The 18,560-nt window shown below is 37.8% G+C and overlaps 2 protein-coding genes across 2 annotated transcripts; both read right to left on the reverse strand.

Moving 5' to 3' along the window:
- Nucleotides 1–515: 515 nt before the first annotated feature.
- On the reverse strand, nt 516–5,976 carry sertad3 (SERTA domain containing 3). The gene is made up of 2 exons (XM_080054118.1): nt 5,878–5,976; nt 516–3,590 (listed from the first exon to the last, which is right to left on the reverse strand). The coding sequence occupies exon 2, from the start codon at nt 3,581–3,583 to the stop codon at nt 2,525–2,527; it is 1,059 nt and encodes a 352-aa protein (XP_079910244.1). The 5' UTR covers nt 3,584–3,590; nt 5,878–5,976; the 3' UTR covers nt 516–2,524.
- Nucleotides 5,977–8,115: 2,139 nt separating this feature from the next.
- blvrb (biliverdin reductase B) lies at nt 8,116–12,400 on the reverse strand. Its single transcript, XM_080024703.1, has 5 exons — nt 12,246–12,400; nt 10,601–10,762; nt 9,625–9,714; nt 9,339–9,470; nt 8,116–8,665 (listed from the first exon to the last, which is right to left on the reverse strand). The coding sequence occupies exons 1-5, from the start codon at nt 12,346–12,348 to the stop codon at nt 8,511–8,513; spliced, it is 642 nt and encodes a 213-aa protein (XP_079880829.1). The 5' UTR covers nt 12,349–12,400; the 3' UTR covers nt 8,116–8,510.
- Between the last annotated feature and the right edge of the window lie 6,160 nt (nt 12,401–18,560).

Below are 18,560 nucleotides of genomic sequence, written 5' to 3' on the forward strand. Positions count from 1 at the left end.
CTGAAAAACAGAATCAAACAGTGGGTCCATTTTCAATTTACTCAAGAAATGAAGCCTGTTCTGAGGAGGACATCAAGCCTTGTAGCGTTTATGTTTATTTGATAAAATATAGAGACTTTTGACTGGGTGAAGCTGCCTACAAGAATCCGTTATCTGTAGCCTCAGAATGAATGACAAGTAATATTTGTTCTGATGTATGTTTTTAATAATGTACTGGCATTGTGGATATTTTTTACGGCACTTTTCCTTAATTGGATAGATTGAAAGCTGTGGACTAGAAGTAGACAACAAACATGTAGAAGGGTTTGGTGTGCCCACTTATCTGTAGGTTTCTGACCCGGTGTGATCATGATGATGGCCAAATTACCTCAACTGTCTTTTACCTGGAAGTCTTTCACAAGGTAAGCGTTTATCTGCTTTTTCACCTGCGGTAAAATGTCCTGTATGCATACTACAGCCCTCTGAAAAGAAATCAAGAAGCAATATTTCATTTCCACATTTTATTAAAACCTTCAGTATACATTAACAGAAATGTTTGCCTTCTTTTATAAAAGTCTAAATACATAGTATCTGGGCATTCTGCCCTCAATTTTAAAAAAACATAACCGTTAAAACATTTGTAGAGAAAATAAGTAAATAAAATAACTGCCATGACGGTATAGAAATATACCATTATTAATAGTAAAATATGTGGAATTACTTATCTTAACAAAATGACATTTATAAATAGTTTTACACTATTCAGAAAGGACATCTGCATAAAAGCAACTTGCATTTATATATACAAAAAGCTGACAGACAAACAGGCATCTTGTGCTTTCTCAGCGTCCCATTTTGAAGCAGTGGTGGGTTTAAAATGCTGATCAACTTTTATATCAGTTAAAACACCTTTCCTAACTGTTTTCCTTTGAACAATACGCATTAACAGAACATGGAATTGGACTCAAACTCAACCAAATCTCAGCTGTAACGTTATCAACACAAACCACATTCTCACAGGACTGAGACATAGAAATGCATATTAAGAAAAGTGCAATAATTCAGATTCAGAAAAAAACACGTGAACAAGTAGAAATTGACATACTGAAGAGTGTGGAAGTCAGCAGGAGACATCCACCATGACTGATCAATAAAACATCTGTACAGAAAAATCTGTTGTGTAGTGGCTTTGACCTAGCAAATGGACACATACAGTGGCTCTGTCACATTAAAACTTATGATGAGGATGTTATGTATAAGATCACAGTACTGCAAAAAGGCTCCTAATAAAAGCATCTAGACTGTGTGTGAGACATTTCAGAACCACCACGTGTTACTGTGCGTTTCCTGAACCACAGCTGCACTCGGTTAGTTTCACTCTTTTCAGTCGTCAGACGAGACGCGGTTATTTTACCCTTTAAGTATAAGTCATGGGGCTTTCCCCTCTTTACTGCTAAATACAGGATATATATATATCAAATGTAATCGTTCTGTGCCTCTGACTTTTGATTACAGAAATATAGCTGTCAATGATACAAAGAGGATTCGCCCTGTTAGAATTATACACATTAAATTCATGTCTTCTGTAATTCAACAAAATAATGGATTTCCTCTGGTTAAACCACCTGATATAAAAATGCAAATGTTTCTGATGATGACTACCTAGAACATTTTCCATGTTGCTGTTACTCCTACGGTTTGAAATCCTGACCTGATCGCTTTGCACCTGATATCGTTCCCCTGTCACAACTCAGTGATAAATATGAGGTTAAAGGATTTCTTCACAGAAGATTGGACCTATAATATAATATTAGTGTTTCAACTGCTCTCCTTCTAACACCACAACAGCCAAATCACATTCTCTTTGAGCTCACATTAACATTTTACACTTAAAAAAGGGATTTAATCCATGTGTTGCTCAACATTTAGTCTACTGCATGAGTTAAGACCAGTACATGACTAGCAGTTGATTTTACTTTACTCCAGATAAACTGGGATGTTCAATTTGAACGCAGGATTACCTAAAGCTGTGTGATGCATTTAGACACTTTTGGGGCAACAAATGCTGAAATCATTTTCTCTCCACTTAGAATGTGTTAAATATATCCTGTTCTCTTATCAGGCACTTTCGTTCCTTTGCTACGATAAACTGAGTCACACTTGAAACTGTGTGTTTTTTTTAGCAGTCCATTATCCACTGACTCACTGCTGCTTATCTGGTTTACTCCTCTAATAGTCTTCAGTGAAACTTGACCTACATATTTGCCAGAAAACAGACATTTCATGTTGCATGAAAAGCCGAGATATTCATCACAGCAACTCCTCATTCTAGCGCACCAATGGTCAGAGCTCTTTTTGTCTTAGACATTTCTACATTCCTAGACCTTTCGTGCTACTTTCTAAAAACCCATAATACACAATTTGTTGAACAATATTATTTAAACAATGTTTCACAATCAAGTCCTTGAGTTACATTTCTATTTGTGAACTAATGGTGTTGAAACTGTTGAAATGGATGTCTTTGTATATGATTAAATTGAGGTTTTCAGGACTCAACGAGGATCTCCATCAGGTGATCGAGCTCTAGTCCGTCTCTCGCATGATTCTGAGTAGAAAATGGCGGCGCAGAAAGAGACGGAGAAGAAGACAACGGGCTGAAAGAGGCAAATGAAGGCAGGCACTTGATATTCTGGTTGAGAGAAAGGGAGAAGGGGTTTGGTGGGGAGGGGGACAAAGTTGAAAAGGGCGGCAGGTAGCGTAAAAGTTCATCTCCGGTCGGGTATCCACCTGCGCTGCCTCGGAGCCCGAGCACGCCCATGTCCCTTTCCAGCAGGGACGTGTCTATATCCTGGAACAGATCCTCCACAGTGACATCACTAAGGTAGCTGGACCTCATCACTTCCATGCTGCAGATGCTGCTCTCTGCTGCTCTGCACTCTTCCTGCTGTTGCTCCCAACTCCTGAGCACCTGTTTTCCTCCGTCAGAAACCCCCGACAGGTTCTCCAAGGACCTGAGAGGTGTCCGCGGAGCTGCCTGAGGGCCCCCGTCCATGGTGGAGTCCAGTGCAGTGAGAATGGAGGAGATGGCGGCCGACAGGGAGAAATCAGAATCCATAGACATCAATCCCCAATCCTCTTCTTCCTCTCTTACCGGTAGAGGGACGTTTGACGGACCGGAGTGACAGCTCGGCGGAAGCCTACTTGTGGCACAATTTGACAGATAATTTAATGTTACCATGGGGCTGCTGGAAAGTGCTGAGTGGCTGTTAGCAAACAGCATTCCAGAGTGATGTCTTTCTGCGGTGGCTTCGTTACATACACTCTCTTGTAGTGCAGATGAAGAGCTACAAGGTGGCTGCTGTAGTGACACCTCCATGTCGACAGAGGGCGCTGTACACGCCTCCTCCTGGCTGACCTGCCGCAGTGTGTTGGCGATGAGAACAGAGCGTCGTAGGCTGGGCTCAGGGAGCTCCTGGCCGCGCTGATACTTGTTCAGTGACACAGAGAAGACAAACTGCCGCTGGCTCTCCCAGAACGGACTGCTCTGGTCTGAAACCTCAGGGTCCTCTGGAGGGAGCTTACGCTTCTGACGCTTCATGATCATCTTCAAACTAAGGAAGAAGGAATAAGACGGTTAAGATGACTTGTATTGCTAGTTTCACCATTTTATAGGAGATCAGTTTCTTAGTTTTGTTCCTAGTAAATAAAGTAATGTTGAAATTCAATAGCTCTCACACACTACAGAAGACTAGAATAATATCAAAAATACTTTTATGATAACCAACGCATACATTTTAGTTGGTACAAATAAACAATAAGCTTTATCAATGATTAGGAAAATTTGCATCTGCTTTTTTGTGAGTTTTTCATTTTCATTTCAATTATAAGACATCACTTTGGGCTTGGACTGCCCGCTATAAACATGTGTCTTGCTCTACTTATGATGAATTATAAAAAGGTGCAGCCAGTAGACAGTAAGGGGAGCACTGAATTTTAAAAAGGTAAAAGGCTCATGGCAATACATAAACAAATTATCTAAACAGGGTTAAGGGCAAGACAATATTTAAGTTAGGATTAAAGACTCTTCTAATGCAGAATAAAATAAAACACAAATTCTCAGAAAACAAAATTGCACAGGAAAACAGCATTACCGTAATGACTTTGGGTTAGTGATAATTTGGAATAAACCACAAAACTTCTTGGTCCAGTGAAAAAGTAAGGTCTACTTTAAATGTTGAATAATATGGTTTAAACTGGCTTGCTATCGTTTTATTTTAGGTCATTCAAAATACACAACTAAACAGCCAATAGAAATACAATGTGTCACAGTAAGTTGCATGGCTATCTCGCATAATGTCAGGCTGATATGTGTGATGTTTGTGAGAGGGATTTAGAAATGCTTTTAGAAAAAAATAGATGACAGTTTTTAAATTGCAATGTCAAAAAAAGGTTGATAAAAATCCTACTCATGTCTTGACATTTTCTTGCCAATTTAAAGCCTTTTTTAGATCTTATTCAATGCCTTGTTAGACGTTTTAGGATCTGTAGTAAACCTATTATATATATATAATATACAAGGTAAGGTACAATAGAGGTCCAGGAAGAGCCTTATCAGACCCTTTAAGGACAGAAGTAAATCCTTAGTGTGTGTAAATGCATTTTCTGATTTGTTTTTTTATGAATATTGAAACTAAATGTATTTCGGTATTAGAGAGTTTAATGTATATTAATATTTTTATACTTTTGAATTGTACTGTGTTTTTTATCGCCTAAAAATTATCATTAAGCTTTTTTTACTATGGTTTCCTCTGAACACTAGCAGAATGTGGGATGGGGGTCGTTGCGTTGCGAAGGAGGGAAACGTTGTCGACAGAAAAAAATAAACTTAAATTCACTTGATTTCTACAGTTAACGAGAAGAAAACGAGTAACGTAGTCGAACCACTCAGACATATGTTAAAACTTTACTTTCAGGAAAGTTTAAAAGTAAAATGTTGATGGAAACAGACCTGTTTTCGCTGCCCTCGGTGACTTCAGTCGACAATGTTGGTTTTAGTATCGTTAGTTTGCCTCCTCTTCGAACAAAAAATAACGTGTTTAACGTTAACTGTTTACTTTACTCATTGAAACATAAGTCAACGATTAAAAACTATCTTAAAACTACTCAAACGCTAAAACCAGCGTTGCTAACCGGCGAGTTGATCTTCTCCCGCCCGTGATTTGAGCTCAGTAGAGTCAGTAGATACGTTTACAGTTGGGGGCTGGACGTATTGCAAGGCATCATGGGTAATGCAGTTTATTTACGTTAAATACCATCACACACATTTTACATTTAAATATCCCATATCAAACTATTTGTCTATCATTCAAAGGCCAAATAATAGGCCTATACAATATTTTCATATTAAATGTACACTTCCTTGCGCCCAGAAATGTTTGTCACGGTTGTTATGTTGTATTGTGCATAGCATTAATTCCTAAATGATTACATCATCGACAATAGACGGACTCCTATCCACATTGGCCTATTGTTTTTTTTAATACAATTACTATAACAATGTGATTGTGAAACACTTACAATCAGACTATCAACTTAAGTTTCCAGTGAGCATGTGTTATTTCACGTTTAAGTTAATGGAGGAAAACTCCTCAGGATAGCCTATAAATCTACAGTACAGAATCGGTCAATTAGGCTAATCCAAATACACAAATGATTACATTTACACATTTCACTGACAAATTTAACATGTGACGATCGAGCAAAAACATTTTTTAAAGGGTCTTCATCCTACAAGTATCCAACACGTCCACATGAAAAGTTCATTTAAACTCTAATCAAAAAGTGTATCCTAGTTTATCCAAATCAGTGTTTTTTCACGCAATGACACAAACATTTTACCTGAAAGTAGCCGAAGTCTTCGGGGACGAAAACAGTTAGTAGGGAAAACGTCTAAAGTCGCAAACTACCAACATGTCAATGTTGGAGTTTCGATTTAAATTCCACCACGAAAAAAACGCCTTAGCTCCTCCTTGATCTGAGCGTTGGGACGGCAAAGAAAACATAAAGGTACATACACAGAAACCCACTTCTTTTAATTTCTTTCAAAATAATTACGTTATTTTGAAAATACCACTTCAAGAGAAATGGTAGCTTTTGGTAGTGTGTGGGGACTGCTACTTGAGTAGCTGTAGACCTACTTAACACAGTGTATCTGTTAATGTGGTTGTAACCTCATATTCAGAGGTGGGTCGTAACGCGCTACATTTACTCCGTTACAAATACTTGAGTAACTTTTTGAATAAATTGTAATTTTAGGAGTAGTTTTATTGCAACATACTTTTACTTTTACTTGAGTAAATATTTGAAGAAAGAACGGTACTTTTACGCCGTTCCATTTGGCTACGTGACGGTCGTTACCTTATTTTTTTATATATTTTATTTATTACATGCGAGAGCCATTTCTCTCATGATTTCTCTCCCCGGGGACGTCTTCAGCCAACATCTCTATCACGTGACTATTTCAACCAATAAAAACCACATTACAAAAGCTTGCCAATCAAATGCAGCCACTTCAGTCACATGACAAGTGTTGTCATGTTGTCATAGGGCTCAACCATGGGCTCAACAATGTCCGCGGACTTTTTTAAAGGCTGCGGTTCCGCACCGATGTTGTGGCCGTGCCATGTAGGTTAAACGCATATTTTACCGACTATCTGGGTGAGTCGAGAAAATGGGAGAAACCGCTGATTCCGAGGAGCAATAGCCACACCCCTGGCCTCAAATACACACTCACACAATCACAGTGACACAGACTCCCACACACTCGCAATTACAGAGAAACTGTTCTTCTTTGACACATGTCCTGTTCTCCATGTAGCCTACTCACTTCGCATGCCCCAGTCTGGCTGTGTGAGAGTCTGAGAGTGGTCTCTTTGTTCAGCCACTCTGTAGTTTCATACGTTAAGTGAGTGTGCCAGCAGGTTTTGATGTGTAACGAAGTTTAATTTTGTGTTTTATATTTTTGGGGCTGAACCCAACCTAGATAATTTTCTCAGGGCCTGTGACATATTGTAGGAATTTGTTTTAAAATGTGTATGTGCAAAACAATTGCAACAGTGTTATAAGTGTATTGGTTTTAATTAATATAATTTTGGACAAGCCTAATTTATTATCATTTTATTTGAAGGGTGATGTATTTAATTTGGCAGATAATTAATTTATTATTGTTTGAGTTCAAGGGTTATTCATTTGATTTTTAAATACCTTATTTATTGTTTTATTTAAAATTATGTTATTTAACATCTTTATTTGAACATTGCTGTTTTATATTATGTTCGTGTCTATTCTGTACCGTTTGTGTTGCTCTGTATATTTCAAAAATAAATCCGGAGTAATTCAGTAGGCCTACTTGTACTCTTGAGTACTTGAGTAGTCTTTTCACTGCATACTTTTTTACTCTTACTCGAGTAATAATTTTTATGAGTACTTTTACTTCTACTTGAGTAATTATAATCTTAAAGTAACTTACTTTTACTTGAGTACATTTTTTGGCTACTCTGCCCACCTCTGCTCATATTTGACAGACCTGCTAGTTATCTAACCTTTTTTAGCCTATTTAATTTTATTTTGAAGGAATACAAACGCGTTTCCGGGATTTGCTGCTTGCCATCGGGTAAATGACACATTTTTGTCAGAGGAAGTTGCTCAACAGCCACACATGCCACTCATCTGACTGACTGGTTGTCCTTTACATATGACAGACTCTCATGAGGTGACCTGTAGGAGTCACAGTGAGACTAAACGAAACTATTTTCATACCAAATATCACGAAAGGAAAGAAAAACCAAATGAAAACAAAGAGACTCGATATTTAGTAACACTGGTGGTCCAACCCTGTTGTTACATAATTGTTCTGTTACAGTACATTGTTATCCAAAGAAAATTTAACAAAATGTACTAAAGACTAGTCTCTTGTTTTGTAAAGTGTAATGTAAATGATTATGTAGGATAGAATTGTAAAATGTATCATAATTTTGGTAACCTGAAGGTCTGCTCTTTCAAAAGACAATTCACTCTTTAACCAAAACCGTTTGTACAATAAAGTATTTTATTCCAAACTCCTATAAAAACAGGTGACAGGTGAAATCAATCAAATAAAAAAATTAAAATAAATTAAAGGACACAGGACATTCAACATGTATGGCTTGGTAATGTGAAAAGACAGAGCTACAGCTAAAACAGCGGTACATGTTTGGCACTTCAAAATGTATCCTCAGTTCCTCACTCAGTTGAGCTGATGATAAAACTTTAATTTAGTATAAACATATGACAAAGTTGAGCAAAAGCTGCTCAGTAATAAAGATTATGAAGTTGAACAAAGTAAAGCATTAGTGGTTTATCACAGCACACTACTATTTTTAATACACAAAGACATTGTTTCTTAATTTATTCCAAGTCTCGACATAAAAAAAAATATTTATATATTTTATATTTATATCTCTTCAGTGTGTTTTGTTGGAATAAGAAACTGATTATTTGTACTCTCCCCAAACTCCCACAGTCTTGCCGTCCCACTCTGAGGTGGACAGACACTTGACAAAGAAATGTCCCAGGTCGTGTTTAGAGATGGCTCTTCCTCTTAGCATATTCTCAGCCTCCATGTAACGCTCTGTCAGTGGAAGGTCACCTGCAGAGAGCGAGACAGAAACAAAATGTAATTTAAAATATAAGAAAAATATATTAATAATGCCTTTATCTGCCAGTCAAACATGTGATATAAAGACAAATCTCACAGACACACTTATAGAAAACAACATTTAATATTATGTTGGAACGATAGCAAGGATTTCAGTTGTCAAAAATAACAATAATTTTTCAAATAGCCAGAATGAGTTTGGAGCATAGGTTTGGAGCAATGCATGTGAATAAACAATGTCTCCCTTTGCCTGGCCAAGATTTTCCTTACTAAAAATTACCTGTTTGGTGATGAAGACTGCTTTGACGCGTGCATTTTTCGAATTTGATTGATTTGAAAATGTGAATTATGTTGTCTTTGCCTAGGTCACACACCCCTAACATTTAACACTGAAATAAAACTGGTACTAAATTTACGAGATGTAAACAATGTAACAATATAACAATATTAAATTGGAAAGAATGTCTAAAGTCTTCAGTCTTGAGGATTTCTATTGTCAAAAATACTAAAACCAGAAATGGTCAAATGGCCAAAATGAATTTTACGGCACAGCAGGTGAATTTAAGATGTCTCAATTTGTTTGGCTAAGTTTTTCCTGTCCTAGCAAAATACTTATTTTGGTGATAAAAAAATTCTCCACTTTTAGTTTCCATTTCTTACTGACCAGCAATGTGAGGAGGCATGACGGCCACGTAGTCCAGCTCTGATGTTTTCAGCGCTGCGTACATCCTGTCATGGTCCTCAGTCACATCCAGCAGACGGGGTGGGACTTTGGAGCGATCCCACACTAGGAAGGCTGGAGAGGAACAGGATAACGATGAAGAAAATGAGTGAGAGGAAGATAATGGATGCAGTTATTACGGGTATGACAGGAGAAGAGGATGAGAGAATTATACAATTAATGCAAAAGAGAAGACTAAGAGAGTGATTTTCATAACCGTTAGTTATACCTGACATGCAGCCGACCACTTTGCGAATCCCACGAGCCTTCATGGCTTCAATTATGTTCTTGGTGCCTTCTGACATCACAGTGGTCGGGCCTGATGAGCACAGATCAGATCAGAGACTCAAATTGAGGTGGAAAATGACTAAATATTCTAAAAATTGTCCTTGAGTATAGTTTTGTTTTGAGCGGCTGGCACTTTATTCAAGTGCTGTATTTCTACTGGGTGACACTTTAGATTTGCTCCACTCTTCTCACAGAGACTGACTTCTTACAAGTAAATGCATCAATAATTTAAAATGAAAAAGAAATGTTAAGTCAATGAAGGCACACTCTGAAAGCAGTCACTGAAGCATGTTTTTTGTCTTTTTTTTAGTGTTGCTACTTTTAATTAATTCATTTATGTAATTTTTACCTTTTTGAGAAGCCAATTTTTTATCCATGTTGCTTTTTGGATAATTTGATTTATCGACTAATCCATGTTCATTTTCTTAAGTATTACGTCATATTATAAATCCTTTATAAGCACCCTTTCATATACAGTGCATTTCAGTTAATCTAACATAGACACAATAACTTTATAGGGTAAGATGTTTTAAAAGGTGTTAAGGCGACCTCTAGTGAATCTTTTATGTTATAACACAGATAAAGACTACATCCTCCTTGGAGGACATGCATTCCTCCATCGCTCAGTATATAAGGTGTTAACTGTTCAAATCACATAGTTTTTTAAATGTACTGGTTGACAACCTCTGTTACTGCTACTAATTCACTTTCCACTGTGACCCATTTACTCTCCACTCCAATGTGTAAACATTTAAGAAGAACCTTAAGTTGGAGAAATGCTACAACTCTAGGACTGCAAATTCAAAGCCACATAGAAACATCTAAAGAGTATTTGGAAAAAAAATCATGGAATCCCTAACCAAAGGTGAGTTAATTGTGTCCGTCAGAATCATGTTTAGCTGGTTGTGGAGCCTTACTGAGGTCGTTTCTGGTGCCCAAGATGATGATAACAGCGTCCTGGCCTTCCATGGTCTTCCTCACATCGTCTTTATTCAGAACGTCTCCCACCACCACTCGGGACGCCTTGTGGTCCGCAGGCAGCTTGGCAGGATCCCGCACCAGCACCGTCACACTGTAACCTGAGGGAGAAGACAAAGCAATGAAACTAAAAGGTACTCACACCATCATAAACAATAAGAATATCATTATTCAATATTTTTTTACTTTTAAGTCACCACGGAAGACTCACCCATTTAAATCTGTCTTTCCTGATGCTTTGTAATATGTATATTACTGAATTAGTTTTTTGATGTTGATGTATTTCCTTATTCATAGGATTTCTCCTTTAGATCTTAAATTACATTTTCCTCAAGCTTATTGAAAAGGAGAACTTGTGGAGAACTACAATACGAATCACTTTTACAGTCTACAGTGTAATAAAATACGCCTTGGTGACACATTGACAATCTGCCATTTCATCTGGTTGGAAACCCTTTAAAAAGTTCCCATAAACTGGTCATTGCTGATTGGTTGCTGTGCAGTATCTGCTGCATGATTTGTAAACATAGCAAGGTTGACAATCAAATTCAAAATGATGATTTCACCTTCTTCAAACAGAGCTACAGTAAAAGAGTCTTTACCAGAGGTTTTCATGAAGATGGATCCCTCCCCTCTGCACAGGAGCGATAGTGGCTTCTGCTATCAGCTCACGGCCAGCTGTGACCTCTTAACGTCTAACATGACTCAACAGTTTCTTTTGCACCGTAGTGTGGGTGAAAAAATTAAATGAAAATGTGACAAAATCAAATGAATCATATGGCATTAGATAATTATTAGCTGACTGATTTGTTTAGTTAATGTTATGTAGGAAAAAACCTGTAGTGAATGGATATCATTTTGAATCATTGCCCAGCTCTGAATCTATATCAGAAGTAGACGGTTACAAAGCCTAACTCTATGGATTCATAAAGAACATAGCAGTACTTCATTTTTATTTTAAATCAGATTGCATTACGAATAGTCTTCAAACATATACATTTTAGTCAGGTTATCACCAGTTTACTGATTTATTTCCCAGCTCTTAATAGCACAAGACACAAAGACAACTAAACTTTGTGGTCTAAACTTTTGCTTTTGTCTATCTTCATAACAATTGTTTTTAGTCAACAACTTATATCATTGTTGCATTATTATTACTGCAACAATAGAATATATCTATCTATCTATCTATCTATCTATCTATCTATCTATCTATCTATCTATCTATCTATCACAGAATCAGTTGGATTACTTATTACAAATTGATTGTTAGACTTTCTAATGACAGGGCTGCCTAAAGTCTGGCACCCATGAACTCAGGTGTATCCCTCTTTTCCCCCTTATGTCATCAGATCAGATGACCAAATTAATCCACTTCATATTGCTAACCAAAGGCTAGAGGTTGAAAACTTTAACCAGAACAGAAAGCACCTTTTTCTCTAATCTAATAAAGTGTCACTCAAATGAAATGTAATGCAACAATAGGAACCTATTGGGGCGATTGGACCCCTGTGTGACCCCGGTAGGCGAAACAGTTTGATCAGCGAATCACATGATCTATTTCATAATATTCTGCTTCCTCACCTGCAGACACCGCCAGTGGGAGAGTAGCCAGCCCGGTCATTCCCGTGGCTCCAAATATAGCGACGTTTTTAATAGAGTCCGACATTATTCGAAACAAGCTCATTCACAGTAGCCTAACTGTCTATGTCCAATGCAGGAGACACTTCCACTTACGAATAACATGACGTGAAGAGTAGCTTTATGTGACAGAGAAAGAGGCGCTTCCGCAGCTCAGACTCCTCCTCAAACGGACAGTTAAAGGGGCCGAGCAGCACAAATATTTCTGCTGCACATGTATCTTCTCTTTCCAATATCAATCCCTAGCCTAGACAGACAGACACACACACACACACACACACACACACACACACACACACACACACACACACACACACACACACACACACACACACACACACACACACACACACACACACACACACACCAAGACAAATAAATAATTAAATGTAGGCCTATATATATAGGCTAGTGCTTATTTTTTTAACCCTTAGGGCCAGTTGGTCCATTTTACGGACATTTCATTTTTCTTTTTTTGGATAATTTTGGCTGTGTTCATGCATATGGCATGAAAACTGGTAAGGAAGTGTATTTTTATATGATAATGTTATTTCCAGCTCAGCTCTTACAGTAAGGCTAAAATACACTGTATACAAACAAGAGTTACATTCAGACTGCTAAGGTCCATAAAACGTCCATTAACACCCATTCAAACACCATTTTTTCAACACACTGCCATTAAAGCATAATTGATGCATTTTTTTATATCTGGGTGTCAATCTGGGCTTCTACCTTGGAATTGATCATTTTTACTACTCTCCACCATGTTACGTCATTATGACCATATTTGGCATATGGAGAAAAAACAGGCTATTTCCACTAGATAGCACTGTCACAATCCCCCCTTCCTCTCCCTTTAGCTTTAACCCTGAGGAGTGTGTGTGTGTGTGTGTGTGTATGTGGGTGTGTGTGCACGTGTGTGTGTGTGTGTGTGTGTGTGTGTGTGTGTGTGTGTGTGTGTGTGTGTGTGTGTGTGTATCCATGACCTATGACATTATGAGCAAAAGGCTAGTGGTTTTCAAGTGGCACTGTTTTCATTTACTCTGAATCCTCCTCCAGAGCTGGGATGTTTCCTCTGACTTTCAGTAGTGGAGAATTCAGTTGGCCCCACCAACACCCATACACAGAGATATACTCCTGCAGCCACTGGAATGGTACAGGGACCCACCTGTTACGCGTTAATGGAGGTTTCAGACACAGTGGTTGCGTTCCGAATCTCATACTCTTTCTTTTTTCTATTCTACATACTACATCCGACGATAAAAAGAATCTAGTTAGGATGCAGTAGGCATACTATTGGGACATACTTTACTCTCTTATTTCATCATAACATTGCGCCTTGATCTTGCCTCTTGCTTTTATATCCGTCGCATCCCTGTTTGTTTTCATATGGAGGCTTCGTCGATGTTACGTCACTTCACGTGCGCACTGGATTGTGGGTCAGAATCGCCCAAATAGGATGCACTTTTCAACACTAACAATCTTGGCCGCATGAAGTAGGACATCCGGGTACTTCTAACCATCCTAAATCTGGCCATAAGAATCGGGACATCCTAAATCTTTTTTCTACATACTATATAGTAGAAAGTATGCGATTCGGAACGCAACCATTGTCTGTGTCAGATTCCTATTACTCGCTATCAGAATCAGACTCCATCACTGTTTCCAAAGCTTTATGTACTTCTTGTGTAAAGGCTCCCTCCATATTGCCAGGTAAGAAATAACTAGTTCCACAGTTTGCTTTGTATAAACTCTGGTTTCAATGGCAGCTGTGTAAACAGCTCAACGACTTGTTATGTGTCTCTGACGGCTGCACCTTTGATGTGATTGAAGATGGCCCATGTTTTAACTTATTTGAAGCAGTGCACTGCACATGCTTGTGTGTATGGACCTCAGGTAGGTGTGTGTGCTGTGCATTTATACAAAGTCATCTTTAGAGGGATTTTGAACCTCTGCATGAAAAACTACACATGGAACAGAGTGAATGAAAACAGTGCCACTTGAAAACCACTAGCCTTTTGCTCATAATGTCTAGGTCATGGGGATACACACACACACACACACACACACACACACACACACACACACACACACACACACACACACACACACACACACACACACACACACACACACACACACACACACACACACACACACACACACACACACACACACACAGTCTCTCTCATACACACAACTTTATTTAGCCAATGATGTCCCTGTTACACTGTTCTTGGCCCGTTCACTGTTCACTTCTGGATAATAACAAAAAGAGTGGAAAATGTGCTTGGACTGCAGGTGAGGTTCTTTTCCTAACACAAAAATTCAATTTATGATTAGTACTGATGTTGGTTTAAAATTCAAGCCTAAAAAAGTTGGAAAAATATCGATGTATAATATTTTTTATAGCTACCTTTTTCAAAAGTCCATTTTACGTACCTTAGCGGTGTGAGTGTCAGTTTATTACACTGTACAAAAAATAATAATGCCTAAATATCTGTGTTGCTGCTCAGCATTGACATATCCCAGGCCTAATAATTCAATACAAAAAAAATTAGTTTGCATGTAGTATATTGAAAATAATATACATTTTCAGTTTTTTCCTCCAAAATACGATGTCATCATGACCAAAACCTGGCAATTAAAGGGTTAACATCTTTTAAAATTCATGACTATTTTATATTAATAGTTAGGGCAGATGTAGGGGAAAGGAATTGGCAAAAAAAAATTAAAAAAAAGATTGTATAACATTTTTTATAGCTACCTCAATGAAATGTCCATTTTACGGACCTTAGCGGTACGAGTGTGAGTATTTGACACTGCACAAAAAATAATAATGCCTGAAAATCAGTTTTGCTGCTCATCATTGACACATCACAGGCCTAATAATTCAACACAAAAAAAATGAGTTTGCATGTAGTATATTGAAAATATTTCAGTTTTTCAGTTTTTTTCATCTAAAATACGATGGCATCATGACCAAAACCTGGCATTTAAAGGGTTAACATCTTTTAAAATTCATGAATATTTTATATTAATAGTTAGGGCAGATGTGGGGGAAAAGAATTGGCAAAAAAAAAGTAGAAAAAAATTTATGTATAATATTTTTTATAGCTACCTCAAGGAAATGTCCATTTTACGGACCTTAGCGGTACGAGTGTGAGTATTTGACACTGCACAAAAAATAATAATGCCTGAAAATCAGTTTTGCTGCTCATCATTGACACATCACAGGCCTAATAATTCAACACAAAAAAAATGAGTTTGCATGTAGTATATTGAAAATATTTCAGTTTTTCAGTTTTTTTCATCTAAAATACGATGGCATCATGACCAAAACCTGGCATTTAAAGGGTTAACATCTTTTAAAATTCATGAATATTTTATATTAATAGTTAGGGCAGATGTGGGGGAAAAGAATTGGCAAAAAAAAAGTAGAAAAAAATTAATGTATAATATTTTTTATAGCTACCTCAAGGAAATGTCCATTTTACGGACCTTAGCGGTACGAGTGTGAGTATTTGACACTGCACAAAAAATAATAATGCCTGAAAATCAGTTTTGCTGCTCATCATTGACACATCACAGGCCTAATAATTCAACACAAAAAAAACGAGTTTGCATGTAGTATATTGAAAATATTTCAGTTTTTCAGTTTTTTTCATCTAAAATACGATGGCATCATGACCAAAACCTGGCATTTAAAGGGTTAACATCTTTTAAAATTCATGAATATTTTATATTAATAGTTAGGGCAGATGTAGGGGAAAAGAATTGGCAAAAAAAAAGTAGAAAAAAATTAATGTATAATATTTTTTATAGCTACCTCAAGGAAATGTCCATTTTACGGACCTTAGCGGTACGAGTGTGAGTATTTGACACTGCACAAAAAATAATAATGCCTGAAAATCAGTTTTGCTGCTCATCATTGACACATCACAGGCCTAATAATTCAACACAAAAAAAATTAGTTTGCATGTAGTATATTGAAAATATTTCAGTTTTTCAGTTTTTTTCATCTAAAATACGATGGCATCATGACCAAAACCTGGCATTTAAAGGGTTAACATCTTTTAAAATTCATGACTATTTTATATTAATAGTTAGGGCAGATGTGGGGGAAAAGAATTGGCAAAAAAAAAGTAGAAAAAAAATAATGTATAATATTTTTTATAGCTACCTCAATGAAATGTCCATTTTACGGACCTTAGCGGTACAAGTGTGCCTAATATTATAACGGGCCCTAAGGGTTAAATTAGCTTAGGCTACCTATATATTTGGATGAAAGTACTAGTTTTGGATTTGCCTTCAATCCAAACAGCTAGTAGCCTATTATCTTAAACTATTTTAGAAGCTGAGTTTTTTTATGCTCACCTTTCTTTATAAAGAAATAGTCAGTAATTGTTGTTTTTCCTCAAGTTATTTTCTGTTTCTCTTTTTGTTGAAGGAGTTTCCTTCGTATAGATAGGCCTATATGTATTTATTTTAGAGAGAGAGAAAAACACAACCAGAACTCAGTAGCTTCTGTGTACATTAGCTTGATTAGCTCGCTCCTATGGCCGGACAGGCAGCTGTCCAGAAAGTCCTTGCGCTTGTTTGGACTAAACCATTTTGCACAGTTTGGAAGGGGTTAGACTAGTGGACACAGGACCTTCAATATTGAAAAAAAAAACAAAAAAAAAACACAAAAGTCACTCAACTGATTATTTTTTTTATTGTACTAGCCTATATTTATAACACGTATTACACAGATTTTTTTTTTAACAACAGGCTTTTCGAGGGCCCCCAACTGATATGATTAGTAGCCAAATCCACTTCCCCCCCTCGACGCCACTTTTGTCTTTATATGTCCATGCACTTTCACGACCATGTCTAAGGTATGTAAAACGTAAGCATACAAACACTATTTAAGCTTTATGTCTAAGCCAAGAAATATCGTTAGAAAACGAGGCAAACACAGTATGTTTATTCTTCGTTTTCTTTCTCTATCGTAGGCTATATTTCCGATAAATATTTTCGCATTTACACACCACACGCATGTGCTTTTGCAAAATGGCGACCTCTTGCGGTTTCTAAAATTCATCTCTCTCTCTCTCTCTCTCTCTCTCTCTCTCTCTCTCTCTCTCTCTCTCCGCACTAATGCTGACATTTCTCTCTCCAGCATCACCAGCGGAGAGGAGGAAGAGAAGGAGGAGGAGGAAGTAGAGGAGAGGTTGTGTCAGGTGGAAACGGGACCTCTATGGATATCATCACCACCAAACACCACCAACGGCTCGCATCCACCGACAGCGTCTCCCGGCCGTTGGTACTGGCTGCAACCACGCAGCGCCTTTCTGCTTTTGCGTCAAGGCGTTGCATTATTCGCCTCTGTAATCACGCTGGCAAACCGCTTCCTCCTGTAATAAAGACTGAGCAGTGTAGGGATTGGGAAGACCCTGCTGAAATAAGAGCGGAGCGTCAGTCTCCCCCCATCATTGGTAACCCGCTCTCCTAAATCGATTCAACCCAACGACGTCTTATTGGTGCCAGAGGACAAAACCAACACAGAAAGGACACTGAAAGCTGAAGGTAAGGCCGATGGATAGATGGACAATTCCGTTTTCCGTTAGATGGGACGTCGTTAGTCTGTCATTCCCCGTGTGAGTCGAGGTGCAGGGTGCTTTTTTTTTTTCTTTTTTTTTTTAGCAGGGACGCCGGCCTGCATTTGGGTGCAGGGTACCGCAGTGATCCGGTGAGGCAGACGCGCTGTTTAATGCCCGTTGTGACATGATGTATGCATGGATGGAGAAGAGTTTCAGATGTCTGTTTGGGTTTATTGTCTCATTTTGAAAGGATAAATGGATTATGAAGCAGAATAGGGGCCTAGTGTATGGGCTTTTGGTATGTTTTTACATGTTGTACCGGATCAGTTTCGGCTTCTTTATAAAAGATAACTTTAAATTTAATGATGAATATGATTTCGGTGATCTTTTGGTAACCTGAGCCCCAAGGCAGAGAACAACAGAACTTCACAAGCAATAGGCTACATTTCCCCCAGTAATACTATATCTCTGCAGGAAGTAATACAGTGTGTCTATGGTCTGACTGTGTGACCTCACATTACCTACTTTGGCATTTCTGCGTGTTGTGGTATCATTTACCGTATACCTCAATCTGGAGGGTTTTGTTTTTGCAGTTAAAGGGCCTGTATTGGGGTGCATTCATTGAGATTATTCCTGTGCTTTAGTAGTGGGACAGGGCCAACAGCAGCAGCAT

The sequence above is a fragment of the Ammodytes marinus genome (assembly GCF_949987685.1).
Source record: "Ammodytes marinus genome assembly, chromosome: 3".
In the NCBI taxonomy this organism is placed as follows: Eukaryota; Metazoa; Chordata; class Actinopteri; order Uranoscopiformes; family Ammodytidae; genus Ammodytes; species Ammodytes marinus.